The 16,058-nt window shown below is 36.7% G+C and overlaps 1 protein-coding gene across 2 annotated transcripts in view; it reads left to right on the forward strand.

The window, feature by feature from the left end:
• Positions 1–16,058, forward strand: part of LOC109621380 (cGMP-dependent protein kinase, isozyme 1) — a 143,848-nt gene that overhangs the window by 83,381 nt on the left and 44,409 nt on the right. For both annotated transcript variants that reach the window (XM_062849464.1, XM_062849465.1), the window contains exon 3: positions 2,209–3,947. In XM_062849464.1, coding sequence (XP_062705448.1) covers positions 2,505–3,947 — 1,443 coding nt within the window. In that variant the 5' untranslated portion in view covers positions 2,209–2,504. The remainder of the gene's footprint in view (positions 1–2,208; positions 3,948–16,058) is intronic.

Below are 16,058 nucleotides of genomic sequence, written 5' to 3' on the forward strand. Positions count from 1 at the left end.
AACAACACCAAACTAGTCAGTTAAAACTAATAAGTGATTTTGTTTATTATAATCTAACGAACAACATGAACAGTCGCTTTCTTAAAGGTCTTCAACTCAACGCTCTCTTGTAGACCGTTTGATGAAAACAAAAATGTTCAAAAGAGTTACGAAATCTCACCGAAAGCACCATAGATAAACTGAAAGAGACTGGTTATGCCCAAATGTCCACATTGAATACAAATTTACGCATTTGCACGTCCTGCCGTCTAGACTTTGACAAACGAGCCATCTGTATATCATCGGTAAAGCAGGGCGCAGGAAGTTCGAAAACGACAACAACTGAGAAATTGCCAGAAGTGCTAAGTGCAGAGAGTCATGCCACCGTACCATCAGCGACATCTGTTTAAACAATTTAATCAGGCCCCTTTTCAAAAATGCTTTGAAATATACTTCAACATCTATACCCATTTCAATATGTTTAACGTTGCAAAACACGCTTTCAACATTCATCTTGAAGAAGGGGGAAAACACTTGTCCACAAATGTAACAGCAAATCAATGAATAAACGACTAATGCGCGGAGGGCGTGATAAAATCGGAACATTACTGTACATATAATATACATAATACATAATAAAAACAGCTTGTTTAACTCACGCAAGGCCATTAACAATAAAATCAGCATCAAACTGCGATTTCCGGCCGAAATAATTTACACTAAAAAAAAATTATTACTAAATGTGAAAATTGTGAAATGTTTGAATTGTCATAACTTTTTTGTTTATTAGTTTATCATCACCAAATTTTTATGGTAGATTGCTAATACAATGGACCGTTTTCCCTAAAAAATTACGTTGGTAAAAAGATAGGGTTTTGAGATATTTGAGTTTTTGTGACAAAAATGTTATTTTTTATGTTAAAAAAAGATTTTTTTTTCACAGTGTATATTTTCTTAGGAATCACCATTTAGTTATCTAACTTTGCTGAACAATAAAATCAGCATCAAACTGCGATTTCTGACCGAAATAATTTACACAGAAAAAAATATTTACCAAATGTGAAAATTGTGAAATGTTTGAAATGTTATAACTTTTTTGTTTATTAGTTTACCATCACCAAATTTTTATGGTAGATTGCTAATCGAATGGACCGTCTTAACTAAAAAATTACGTTGGTAAAAAGATAGGGTTTTGAGATATTTGAGTTTTTGTGACAAAAATTATATTTTTAAATGTTAAAAAAGATTTTTTTTCACAGTGTATATTTTCTAAGGAATCACCATTTAGTTATCTAACTTTGCTGAAAAATTCATAGCAATCGAACGAACCATTTTGGCTGTGCAGATTTTTGAATATTTTTGAACCATTTTCACATACACCCTTTTGAAAAGTTAGTCGTGATTCAAATTAAAAATTTGATATCGGAAAATGGCGATTTAGATGGAACTGAAAAACTGTGCAAAGTTTCAGTTCAATAGAAAATCATGAATTAAAAAATTTCCTTAATTTTGATGCTGTTGCTTGGAATCGCTCAAATGTGTTCTTCCTTCAATCTAAATAGGTTCTAATATGTCTGATTAGAGATAATTTGAGAACAGAAGTGGAAAATCTTTGGATATCAATACTAAAATTTATTGACATTGATGTAAAAAAATTACATTTTTTCGAGAAAAGTCAAAAAAGTGTCAATCCATGATAACTTTTTTCAACGTTTAAAAAGTACCTTTGTTTTAATAGTTTGTGAAGCATTTACATATTGTTAGTGTACGTTCAAAATTTCATTCAATTCGGTCCACTGGTTTCCGAGATATGACAGCTCAAAAATGAGTTGTCTAAAAAAAGGTGTTTTACCCGAACGGTTCTAACTTTGCGAAATATTGATCAATCGGGCCCAAATTTGTACCAATGATGCACATATAATAGCTTGACAAACAGTCAAAATTTGAGAATTTTTGATGCACTCTATAAAAAGTTATAGCATGTTGAAATTTTTTGTGAGAGAAAATAAAGTTGCCTATCCCAAACATTTTGGCCATCCCCTGTATTTATTCATTTATTTATGAACATATTCATTATTTTTTCACTCTTTGAGCAACCCTAGCTATGCATAGGTGCTTTAGACGTTTGTAATGAATAAAGTCGTTATTTTCCCCTTCAATAAAATCTAAATATTCCACTTGTCCACCTTACACTAACCCCTTCTCTTTGATTTTGTTGCCTACTTACAGGAACCCACTCCATTCTAGTGGTGCTCTAGATTCAGACCTACACCAACCAACAAACCGCACTCGTCACGATAATCTAGACCAAAACATAGTCGTCATCGTGCCACGGAAGCAAGGACATTAAATATCCACCCCCGAAAACAAAATCGTAGATTCAGGTCACAAAGCACCCCTCCGACCAAAAGCTCACACAGAAGCAGCTCACTCTTGTCGGTAGGTGCGAAGCCAAGAAGCACTTGAAAGGGCGTAAAAGTGGCGATCTGATTTACACAACAGCACAACCCGCCCGCCACCGGAATATGGCGACTATTAAGAATGAAAATACACAAATAAGTGATAATGGTGGTCCAAAGACGAATGCGACGACGACGCCGACAGGGACGATGACGACGTCGTCGGTGGCCGCCGCCGCAGCAGCACTAATACATCCACTAGCACCGATGGCGACCGCGATGACGATGGCCACGGCCGCCGCCGTTCCTCTCGAGGTGCGAGACGAGACGTCCCAAAACGAAAAATCAGTTCACACTCAGCCATCGCAGCCGTCGAAGCGACAACCGGGATTACGCGCGTGGTTCCGCAAATCGAACACTTGTGGCAGTTTGTACGTGAAGTGTAGCTGTAGTAACGGGGTCCCAACTGGTGGATCGCCTCAAGCCGGCACAGGAGCGGACGGGGCGGCCAAGGGCACCGAAGAGGGCAGCCAGAGGCACAGTCATCATCACAGCACTAGGCCCATTTCGACCTCGGAGAAGGACTTCCGGAAGATTAAGGTTTTGCACGCGTTTGCCCATCCGGACACGCCAACCGTGTTCACCGATCAGAACAAGTACGCCAACAATTTGAGCGAGTCACCAACGCGAGCCTTGATCACTTCGGCGCAATCCGGAGAATTCGAAATTCTTCACTCGACACATTCCAAGCGGTTGTCGACGCCGAACTTCAAGGCCGATTACGCTTTCCATCCGGAGTTTGTGCTCAAGAAGCTCAGTCCTAGAATCAACGGGCTTAGCCAGGAGGGGAAGACACCCTCCATTAGCATTCCATCACCGAGAAGGCCACTTCTGAAGAAAAGCTCCAGGAGCTACCCGGGGTTGTCCCCTTCCGGAAGTAGCGTAGACTCGCTCGGACGATCTTTAGTGCACAACCATTCCGCATCTTCCAGCGTAGACGAATTTACCGAAGAGGAAGAGCAAGGAATCCGCCGAAGTAGTGAAGAGTTCACCAGTTCACAGGACTCCTACATATCGTTTAGTGCAAATACAGAACCCCAAAGGGACTCCTTTAGCAATATCAATATTCAAAAACTTTCGCTCAAATATGCAGGCATCAAGGCCGTTAGTGATCAGGAGGTCCCAGAGCATTCTCTGACGAAGCAACAAGAAGAGACCACCAGTGAAAGTGACGTTCAGTTGGAGGATATCAGTATCCGAAAGGACACCATCGTCCAATGCTGCAGTGATAGTGCATGTGATAGTGACAATTCTAGCAATAATACCTGCAATAGCTCCGACAGCAGTCCGAAAAGCCCACCATCCTTGCTACAGCACTTTGGCCGGGTACTAAGTTCCCCAACTCCGGGTTCACCAATCGCATCGACCCCGCCATCGGCCTTACCCCGTTCGGCGCAGGAATTCTTCATCCAGTCGGGCATCCTCGGACCAATGGGCAATGGATCGTCGGTGCTCATGCGAAAGACCTCCAAGATCGTCCCGAACGTGGACGGACCGGTCAAGGAGCGAGTAAGTAAAACCTAGAAACAACTGCAAACGCTACTAAACACGGGCTTAGGGGCTGACCGCGGGCAAAATTTCCACCTCCAAAGAGCTCTAAAATGTATCGCCGCTGCGCTAATTGACTCGTCCAATATGACGCATCATGTCGCTTGGCTGCTGGCAGAGCGTGTCGATCGAAGCCGTCGCCGTGGGGATGTGCGATGTGGCTTATGTCGTTTTTTTTTCTGAATGGTACAAATTTCAATCAATATCATTGGTAACTAGTTTATTGCGGTATCCAAAAATGGGATGGATCTAGGATTGCAAATTCGGTTCAATATCAAAACGTGATGATTTGATGTTTGCTTTGAAACTTGTGTTAACCAAAGAATTATCAGAAGCTCTCAATTCTGCGAATGTTTACGAATGACGCGATCTCTGAAGTTTCAGCTAGCCGGAAGTTTAGAAAGGTGGAGGAAACACTATCCATAACCGTTTGAACAAAACTAGTGTCGAACTCAGTGGTTCTCAGCTATTTTTTTGCAGTCTCACCTTTGATTATAATGGTATTATGTGGTATAACTATATAAATTTAAGGACAGAGTTGTTAGAATCCCAAAATGGCCGTCACAATGACCGACTTTGGCACCTACTCACGATTTCGAAAGCACAAATCTCTTCGTAAACAAAACCAGTGCTCCTGAGCTTTTTATTTAAAGCTTATTGCAAGTGAGCAAGAACAGAATAATAAAATTCACTGTTGTTTGAAGCTTGCTACATGAGATTTGTGCGTCTGAAGTTCTGATGCACTGTTGAAGCGGGATTTCAAGACGTTTGTCCTTAACATACGTATTTTCGACAGGTTTGTTTTCTTCGTCATGGGGTTTTTCTTATTTGGAACCTGTTGAATTCAGAATTCGCCTCAAATTCTTCCCAACCAAGCTGAGTTATATACCTAAGTTTCAGGCAGTTCGGCCCACGAAAACTCCCCCTATGACGAAGAGAACAAACCTGACGATAAAACCCTCTAGTATCCCTACTTAACTCTTTATTTTGGAATTTTCAGCACCTAAAACTGCGATAGAAATTCACGTTTTTCATAAATGAAGAGTATAATAGTCTGTTGCAAAATAGCAGAAAGATATATTGTTGGAAAGTTTTCCTAACAAACTATTACCTTAATATTCGTTGTAGCATTTACTTGGATTTTTGGGGATTTTCGTGAGTTCTACAAAGTTGTTCTTTGGGATTAAAACTCCTCCATCTGCATTTTTATTGTAATTACGAACCAAGTGAAATAGAGCCTGCATCTCAAAAAGAAATATTAAAAAAAAAACCCTGGTGGAGTCCTTGGAGACTTCCCTGGAGGAATCACGGGACTCTTCCAGAAATTGACACTAGAATGCAATAACAGCTGAGATTTCTACAAGGATTCGTCCAGAATTTTAATTTTTTAGAATGTTTCTGATAATTTTTATAATTTTTGTGGGGATTCCTTTCAGAAAATGTTCAGAAACGCTTGAAAGACTCCTAAGATCGATAACTGACAACATCCCATCTAAAATTGTTTAAGAAATCACAGCAAGAGTTACTCAAGAAATCTGCCTTTTTATATCTGAAAGAATCCTAGCAGGAAATCCTTCTGGTATTCCAAAATAAATTCCTTAAGTCGGAATCTAATGGAAAAAAATCACGAGAGAAATTTCTACAGCAATCTTTGAAGGGATCACAGGACGGATTTGTAGAGGAATACTTGGAAAAACCTTTGGAGCAATCTAATCAAAAATTTCCCATCAGGGATTTTTGAAAGAGCTCCAGGGGGATTCTCCAAAGTACCCTCCGTGGATTCCTTCCAGAGTTCTTTTCGGCGTTTTGCCGCAGATTTCTCAAACACTTCCTTCAGGAATGTCTCTTTATTATTATTATTTTCATTATTTATTTCAACTTTAAATTTTGAAAGAGGGAGAACCCCTTTGAGTGATTTCCTTTCATCTTTGATTAAAATCTTTCTCATCTTTCTCAAAGAGAAAGGAATCTCTTTGTAATTCTCTACTCTTGGAATGTCCGCTGGGGCTCTTGGAGAAATTACGTCTGTTATTTGTACAGGACTTTTTTTTAAAACATTCTTCACAAACTTCTCTAGGAAATTCCCCAAGAATGTCTGCTTTGTTTGGCTTCAAAAAATCCTGTGGTTTCACCAATGATTTTCCCAAGTTTTCCTCCTGGAATTCCCATTGAAATTTATCTACGAATTCCTCTGAGATTTCCTCTTAAAATTCTTTATGGGATTCCTTCAATTATTCTAGATGGGGTTCAGCAATCCCTGTTGTAACTTTTCCATGGATTCCTCCAGAACTTCTCCCAGAAATGCCATCAGAACTCCCCTAAGGATATCACCAAGAGTTTCTCTTCATATTGTTTCTTTAAACCTTCTTCAGGTGCTTTTGAGAGTTTCTGTTAAAATTTCTCCTAGAATAATGCTTGGATTCGTTGTGGGAATCCTCCAAGAATTGTGGCTGGGATTCTTCAAGAAATTCTTGCCTGAATTCCTCCAGGAATGGCTGGCAGACTCATAAGAGCAATAACTGCAGAAGTGCTATTTCAGAATGTTTGAGAAATATCAGCAAAAATGAAAGGAGTTAATGACGGAATACTACGAATTTCTTGAGGATGTCCCAAAAAAACTTCTCCAGTAATTTCTTTTGGAATTTCTCTAGGGATACCTGTAAGCGAATTCCGGCGCACTTTTTCTTCGAAGAGAAGAAAATTTTCTTGCTGGTAGGCAATGGAAGAAAATTTCTTCTCTTCGAAGAAAAAGTGCGCCGGAATTCGGTCACTGCTGTCGCTCCTTTGAATATTCCTCCTAGAGTCCTAGAATTCCTCGTAGGAATCCTCTTGAAGCTCTACCTTCGAAAACTTCTTACAATTAAAAAATAAATACTAAACAAAAATTACAGCAGGAATTACTGGAGGAATTCATACAAGAATTTCTAGTAGTAATGCCAGAAGAATTCTTGGACAAATCGTTGCAGAAATTTTGGGAGTAATGGGCATTTTTTTTTTTATTATCGTACAAATTGGGCCGAAGGGTCTCAGATTGTCATGAAACTTCTTCAACAGGCAGGGCTCATGGGTATATGAACAAAAAAAAAATTGAGCAAAATTCAGGGTCGCCTATTTTCCTGGAAAACTCAGGTGGAATTTCACACATCCCCTGATTTTGAAAAATCATAACTCAAGAACGAAGTATCGTGGAATCAAAGTTTTTCTTAGAAAATGAAAGCAAATTTTCTCAGAAATCCAAAAAAAAAATAAGAACTGGAAAAAGTTCCCCACAAAATTTTCTACAGTTGAGAAAATTCGTAAAGAAAAGCCGGAAAAACTATGCCCGAACACGTGGAAAATTTTCGAAAAATTATTTTTGAAGGGTTTAATCGCTGAAATTTTTGGAATGTACCTTTTTTCGTTACTGAGTTATGGTCAATTATGTGAAAATGACCATGTAAGCCTACATTATATGGTCATTTTTCACAAAATTTGCCATAACTAAGGAACGAAAACTAAGTGCATTCCAAAAATTTCAGCGATCAAAGCTTATGAAATTACCTTCTTAAAAATATTTTTTTTAAATTTTCCACGAGTTCTTACATAGTTTTTCCGGCTTATCTTTATTAACTTTCTATTCTTAACTTTCTATTTATTATCTTTCTATTAACGGTGAAAAATTTTGTGGAAAACTTTTTCCATTTGATATTTTTTTGGATACCCGAGAAAATTTGCTTTCATTTTCATAGAAAAACTTTGTTTCTACGATGTTTCGTTCTTGAGTTATGATTTTTCAAAGAAAAGGCTTCTATGGCACATTTGGACATTATTCAACAAAGTTGGCCATAACTCAAAAACGAAAAAAAAAGTGCATTAAAAAAATTTCAGCGATTAAAGTTTATGAAAAAAAAAGATTTTTTCGAAAATTTTACACGAGTTCGGGCATTGTTTTTCTTGCTTTTCTTTACAAATTTTATCAATAGTGGAACATTTTGTGGAAAACTTTTTCCAGTTCATATTTTTTTCTTGGATTTCTGAGAAAATTTGCTTTTATTTTCTAAAAAAAAACTTTGTTTCTACTATGCTTCATTCTTGAGTTATGATTTTTCAAAGTAAGTAGTGTCAGGGGAAAACAAAAAATTTCCACCTGAGTTTTCCGGGAAAATAGGCGACCCTGAATTTTCCTCAATTTTTTTTGTTCGTATATCCATGAGCCCTGCCTGTTGAAAAAGTTTCATGAAAATCTGAGACTCTTCGGCCCAAACCCGTACGGTAATAAAAAAAAATCCCTAATCTCAACAAGAATTGATGGAGTAATCCTTGGGAAAATCTTTGATTATCTGAAAGTATCCTTGGAGAAATCTTTGAGGGAACTTTTGCGGGAACTCTATGAAAAATTCCTGGAGGAATTCATGGAGGAATCCTTTATAGTATTTATTCAGCAATTCCAGCAGGAATTTCTAAAAAATCCTATCAGTCATTTCTGAAGGCATGCCTAGAGTAATATTTGTAGAAATCCTGAAAAAATGCCCGATGTGATTCCTCTGATGTCTAAACATTTTTGTTGGGATTGCTTCAGAGGTTTCTGCATAAATTACTTTACAGATCATTCCTTTGATTTGAAAGAGTTTTCTAAGGATTCCTATAGAAGTTCCTTTTGAGATTTCTCTGGAGATATCTTCTAAAAATCATGTAAGAATTTCTTTTGGAATATTTTTGGAAGAATTTTTGCAATAATTACTAGCGTTGGGAGCCACTTTTCTTACTCACTCTCCCAATCAAACACGAGCAAGAGACTCATCCTCCTCTTCTGGGGGACTTGCAAAGTTTCGCCTTTTCTTGTGTTTATCGATGAAAGATAAAAAAGAAAAGGCTCTCTGCACTGGTGGCTGTAGTTCCTGCAGTAATCATAGCTTCCCTGGAGGAGAACTCAAATGCAGTCAAATGGAAGTTTTTTGAAGAAATTTCTCAATTTTATCAACTATTTCGAAAATTCTGAAATTCTCTCAAATTGTTTACTATAGTTTTATCATCTTCCCAAATTTTATAAAAATAATTCTTCAGAAATGTTACTCTGAATGCAGCCTAAAAGTCATTTTTGACATTTTTGCAGAAGATTTTCGTGTTTCACCAGAAAATACTTTATGATATCAATTTTGTAATTCATCTAAAATTGTAAATCCGTTTCATAAAAAAAAAAAAAAATGAGAAGAATCTAGGACATTAGATCACTATTACTTGGGTTGTTGCCAGTCATAACTTATTTGTCAAAAAAAGGGAACAACAATCACAAATATTACGAAAATTGACAATTTCAAGTTATTGTTTTCTATTAAAATTAATAATCAATAATTTTTACTTTTTGTTAATTATCATGGGTGGAGTGAAATTCTCTAATAATTTCAGATTTTACAAGTTTTTCCGGGTAGACGACCCCTCAAAGAAGCATTACAATAGTGGATGTAAATCCTTAGAATTTCTTTTTAAAATACTTTCAGTAGGGGATATTCTCGCTAAAATATTACAATTTTTAAAACAATTTAAACAAATCGAGCAAATTTAAGAAACTGTTTAACAAATTGCTGAAGGCTATATTTTGCCAATATTTTCGAAAAGTATTTCCAGCAGATTCTTGAGATACAATTTCCATATAGAAGGGAATTTCCAAGAGGAAGCTTAAAGGCATTTCTTGGGAGAAAATTTGGAGTAACTTTTTTATAAATGCACAAAGGAAAAACTTTAAGTTGCTTTAAGCAGTTTAGCAAGAATATTCTCATTAGTGTTTAGCCTATATTTCACTTGATTATTTTTTTTTTTGCTTGAAGCTACGAGATTCTATCAGTAATTACTATCCAAATTTCAAAATTACTACAAGAACCTAGTGGTTTCAAATCCAAATTACACCTGTTTTAAAACACATCGCTAATGATTTTCTCTATAGGGTCTAACTGACATTATGAATTTTAATTCTCTCGTTGTATTCATGCGGAAGGTGTTAAGTTTTCCAGAGATTTTTTTTTTATTAAAATCCGTCGGGGACGGCCTCATCATGCTGTAGAAACAAGAAGAATAATGATTAAGTTTGTCTTGATCAATCTATAACCGAAAAAGAGAATCGACTAAGATGAATCAAGTGAGTTAAGACCTAATGAAAAATCACTGTTGAGGCATTTAAAACTCTAAAAAAATCCTTCCAGTCAAAAATTGTTAAAGTATGTTTTTCAAAATCATTTCATTATTTTCAGGAATCTCTCAAACTTATTTTTTTAGATTCCTCCAGAAATTTATTTAGATCTTGTGCCAGATACGGGGCCATCCATACACCACGTGGACAGAAAAATCGTGATTTTTACCCCCTCCTCCCTTTCCGTGGACAAGCGTGGACTTTTGCTTGACCCCTACCCCCCTTCCCACATGTCCACGTGGACATCAGAATTAATATTTCATTTTTTTTTCTCTATAAACAAACAAAAAATGTGACACCGTATTTTTTTTTATTTTTTTTTTTAAAGAATTCATTTGGTTTATTCTTTGTAAATTATGTCTCATTGTTCTTTGATTTCAAAAATTCTATAGCTTTCGAAATAAACTTGTATTTCAAACATTTATTTATTGCTCTGAGAATTTTTTTTAAATTTTTGCGGATGTCTGACTTTTTGTTGAGATGATAAAAGTGGTGACATTCGGAAAACTACCAAAGATTTTTGAAATTCAAGAAATGCTGCAACATTTCGAAGGTGCGTATTGTAGTTTCAAAATCAGAAGAGTAAGACTTAATTCTTATAAAACTGTTCTATTTTAGAGAAAATTAGACATTTATTAGACATATTTAGAAAAGTGAGAATGTAGAAAAACTTGAACAATTCTAAAAATATCGTACAATTTTGAAGTATTTTTAATAATAGACATAAAACTTCGAAAAAGTCACTCAGAACTTCAACGTCAATTCTAATAGAAATTTAAAACTTTTATGAACATCATTATGAAACTCCGGAATTCTTTTTGACAAAGAATAGGTAATAAAATATTTCTGATATTTTTTCAAGAAGTTTAGCCGATAAAATTTTATTTTTTTAATGTAAAACCATCATTTATTTCTTAGAGAAGCCACCCTTCACTGAAAACAGCAGGTGCACCCAAGCAACATTTCACAAATCTAATAGTATTGTTGAAGTTTTGAGAACCGGTTTGAAACTGTAATGATGTGTTTATGACGGTTCCTAATATCTCTTCGAATCCATTATACTTAAAAATGTATTTTGGATAAACCTATTTGAGATCTGTTATGAAGAGAAGTGCATCAAAGATAAATTATTTGTTTCGTTTATGAATATGTTCTATTCTTGAAGCAATGCTGTCCACGTGGAGATTTTACAGACCCCCCATCCCCTTCTCCGTGGACAAGCGTTTTCTCAAACCCCCTCTCCCCTAAAATTGTCCACGTGGTATATGGACGGCCCCTACTGGAAACTGCCATATCACCTTTTGAAACACTTTTCAAGAATTGTCCGCCTAAATCTGCCAGAAATCCTTTCAAGTTTTACTTATGAATCCCTCTGAGAATAATCATATATCATTAAAAGTTACTCAAAGATTGAAACTGAATAATCAAAATTAAGCTCAAAGCTTGTTGTGGGAAACATCTCTAAGTGTATGATTCGGATTTTCTCCAAATGTTAAATCTCTTTGCAAGTTCTGCCAAAAACTCTAATCGAACAGAAGGAGCTTAACAGTACACGCAAACTTATCCTGAAAAAAAAACAGTACTTTACAATACAAAATCAAATGTCTGAACTTAATCCGGTACCTTTGGAGAATGTAAAATTCCTAAAAATTGATAAGATAGCTTCATATTAATATTAATATTCGTATCATATATCTGGTTGCTAAACCGCATTCATGAACATTCCCAAGCAACACACAGGTTATAATAGAGTTACGACAGCGCAAATTTTGGTTGTATAGAAGTTTATTTGACGTAATTTCAACATTGTGTTTAAATAACGTAAAATAAACTTCTATACAACCAAAACTTGCACTGCCGTAACTTTTATATAACATGGGTGTTGCTTGGGTTTCTCCCATAGACTTGTTCCCAGAAGTTATATTTTTCTTTAGTTCGCTCTAAGAGTTAGCTAAAAAGTTTTTTTTTTCTAGGATTGCTCTTGGTATTTCTGCAGAAAACTCTCCCGGAGAGTTTCAGCTGAATTTTCTGCTGCAGTTCCTCCTGAGGTTTCTCCCAAAGTATCTCGCGGGATCCACTAAACTTTCACTTTTCAACAAATGGTCAATCAACTGTAACTTTTTGATAAGTGCATCTAGCATTTTAAAATTTTTACTGTAAGTTGATCAACTAGTTGTGTATCAATGGTCCAAATTTGGAAAAGATCGGGCTAGATTGTGAAGTTAGATAGATGCTAGAAAAAGTCATTATTATTCGATAGCCAACTTTTATCCGGATTAAACCGAATCCAATTGATCAACTTATAGTAAAAGTTTAGGAATATTTGATGCATTTTTCAAAAAAGTAACAGCTATTTGACCATTTTCGAAAAGTGAAAGTTATGCCTGCCCCGATCATTTTGTCTGTCCCCTATACTTTCCTGCCTTCGTTCTCAACATTCCTTCGGGGGAAATTCCTAGTTTGGAGCTGCGGAGGTAAGATTAGAAGATATCTCTCATAATAAACTCCAGGCAAATTTTCGGCAAAACCTCCGGAAGAAATATCAGGAAATGTTCTGGAAGGAGTTCCATGACGAATCAAGGAAGGAATTCTGAATAAAATATCGCAAGTAACTCCTGGTTATTTCAGAAAAGAACTATTGAAAAAAAAACAGTTAAAACTCCTAGATAAATCCTAAGATAGACTCCGATGTGAATTCCGGTAGAAACTTTAGAAACAATCCCGGGAAAACTTTTCAGAGAATCCAAGGAGAATCAGCACAAGAAATCCAATGAAGAGATTTGACAGGTTTTCGGAAAAACCATTATGCTTGAATTTGCAGAAATCACTGCTTGCAGAATTTTGCAGAAACCAAATGCTTGAATTTGTAGAAATCCTCTATAGAAAGCCCGAAACAAACTCGAAGAAAATCTCATGACAATTATTACAGTGACCCCACACAGATGAATCACCTTAATTTTTGTACACTATTTATGAATCACCATGTTGATCAAATGGAGTGATCCATAAACTGTGGTCATTTTTGCCGATTCATAAATTGTGGGGTCACTGTATCTGCTGTTGAAGAAATCCTAAGACCTAATAGAAGCATCTGAAGAAATTTCGGCATACTCACTGATGAAATTCCTAGTAGTTCCGGAAACCCTCTAAGAGGAAAATTCCGGAAGGGGCCCATCTTAAAGAAGTCTAATCATGGAAAATCAAAAATCTTGATGAAATCCCGGAAAATTCAATCCGATAGGTAGAGATTGAAACCTTCTACTTTGAGAACCACTGCCCCACGCAGTAGATCACGTAATGTGCAAAACACTCGAACTTCGTGATGCGATATGGACGCCGTGCTGTCGTCGTACTTTCTGCCTCCGTGACTCCCAACCCAACATCCCAACCAAGTGACGCGGACGAGACGCGAGTATCGGCTTCGTCGACACAAATTGACTCGAATTGAAACAAATTAGGATTTTTCGACTTTTCCACTGGCCGTGTCGCTTCTGCTAGAAATGCGGGAGGGTTCGATCGCCCCGAGTCGGACGGAAGATCGCGTCAACAATTAGCCCGATGATTCAACTGCGTCATTGTTGAGTTGATTGTAGTGCGAGGACGCTCAAGAATGTAGCTAGAGCTAGAGAGACTGTTTTCGATGCTTTGCGCGGCACACACCGAGTGATAAACATCTGAATGCTCCGTTTTTATTGAGTTGTGATGAAACCGAATACCGAAAAGTCTTATTGTTTTGTCTCGTTAGTAAGCGCAGCCATTTGTGATTTGATCTCATGGCTCTGTGGAACCCGGTCTTTATTACATTGAAAATGAGAAATGTCGTGATTCTCAAGTTAATGCATCTGTCTTCATGGGTATGGAAGTGAGTGTAATAATGTCATAACAGTGGAAATCGATCTCTTCTAATTGAACCCTTTTGATCACAAAAACAAATTTACTCAATCAGTACAGAACTGACGAATATTTCCGTGTGATGGATTTTTCAATTCAGCTATCTTCCTGTGAGTAAACATGTTTTTGACAGAAACCTTGCATATTGTACGTCTTCGCCTTATCCTACCGCCAAAAATAAATTGCAATTCGAATGGTAGTTTATTTGTAACTGTTTTAATAATGTACCAATGCATTGAATAATATCCGATGATTACCAAATTTTCTGAGCCTATTTTGATGAGTTCAGGCGTAACACCATATATTTAATAGCTGCTGTGTTGTTTTTGAGCTGGTGAATTGCATCCTTAGCTTTCCCCAGGGTGGAAGTCAATTCAGTCACGTCAACTACGACACTGAAGAAATTGTTTCCTCCGTAACCCTGGGGCCTCATACTTGTGTTTAACGCGCTATTTAGGGTCGAAGTACTTCTTCCAACTTTTAATCAAATCAGGTTCGTACGTGATTAGACTCCGGTCTTTGTCCGTGAAGATTCAGGCTACAGACGCTAAAAACTTTTGTTAATGAAGTAGGGTTTTTGGAAGAACATACATGTTATTAAAGAATACCACAACAGTTTTACTTCCTTGCGCTGTACGTTTTCAGACGGTCGTGTTTTACCTTGACAGATAGTCCCGGGTTACATGCTGCAGCATTACTTACCATTGGCACAGCATTCTTCTTTTTTAGCATCTCTACACTGCATGTTTCTATCGATGCTAATTTGTTGATGGCTATTTTGACTGCACTGTACTGTACCATCCAAAGAATTCAGTTAAAACAATAATTAGGCTTAGTGTACCAGTTATGGCTATAGTACCTTAAATTCGCCATAGTTGATTTTCATTCTTCAACGATGCAAATCAACAAGAAAAATTTTGTGAACAAAAGATCACGTTAACAAAAGATGGTTGTACTCATTCAAATTTCACAATTTGCTCAAATTATGATAGAAATAAATCATTTTCCTTAAAATTTCAGCTCTCTTGCACCCTATTTCGCCATAGTGTACCAGTTATGGCTAATCCCATAAGGAATGCATGTAAATAGTGCGAAGTGGAACCGAAGTTACAAATTGTATGCATTACTGGCACAGGGCTCCTATCATTGGCACACGCCGTAATAAATACTAAAAGTAGTTTTGGCTCCGTCTCTATATTTTTCCTGTAAAGTATGAACACAAATCAATCTTTTGACATATCGACGACATTCGTCGGTCTTTTTCTTATTTTTGTAGAAATAGTTTTCTTTAGGTAGTGCGATAACTGGTACAAGCACTCTATGCTGAATATATTTTAGCAGTAGGAGTTTTTGACACTTTTTGACTTTGATCCTTACTTGGAAGAGCCGTTGGAATTTCCACAATAGTTTTTTTTTTTGTTGGGAAAGCAGGAGAGCATTTATAGTAGTTTATTTTGCCTCATTTTTTTTCATAATTTTTAAGAATAGCGGACCAATAACTGCAAATCTGTTGCACTAATCGTACTTTGTGAAAGACCGTTTGCACCGAACAAACATCTACTGTAGTTCACAGAAATTACTATGAAGTTGATGAAAGCAAATGTATTCAAACCCACCCGGCTCAGAAGAAACATCTATCAATATATCTGTAAAAAGTCTTCCGGGAATTGAGATTAACATTTGCATACGGAGCTATAACCATTAAAAACTTATTGGGCGTTTTGTGTACTTCCCAACAGTTTTCGAAGATTCCTGACATGGACTGACTACTACCTGAAAAAAAATAGGAGAACCGACCATGAGCAGAGCATAGATGACCGTACAATTCGTAGTTGCTACTCTGTGCTTGGGAGTAACTTACCGTTCTGTGCATCTTCGAGAACTCCAAGCTTTATTAAGTCAACGGGGCCGGCTACGACCTAACGGTCATCGAGGAAGGGACGAAATGTTAGTTAAAAACATTTGCAAAATTCGACAAGATTCAGGAACTTGAGTTGACACTTGAAGCACAGTGACAA

This window comes from Aedes albopictus, chromosome 2 (genome assembly GCF_035046485.1).
Source record: "Aedes albopictus strain Foshan chromosome 2, AalbF5, whole genome shotgun sequence".
Lineage (NCBI taxonomy): Eukaryota > Metazoa > Arthropoda > Insecta > Diptera > Culicidae > Aedes > Aedes albopictus.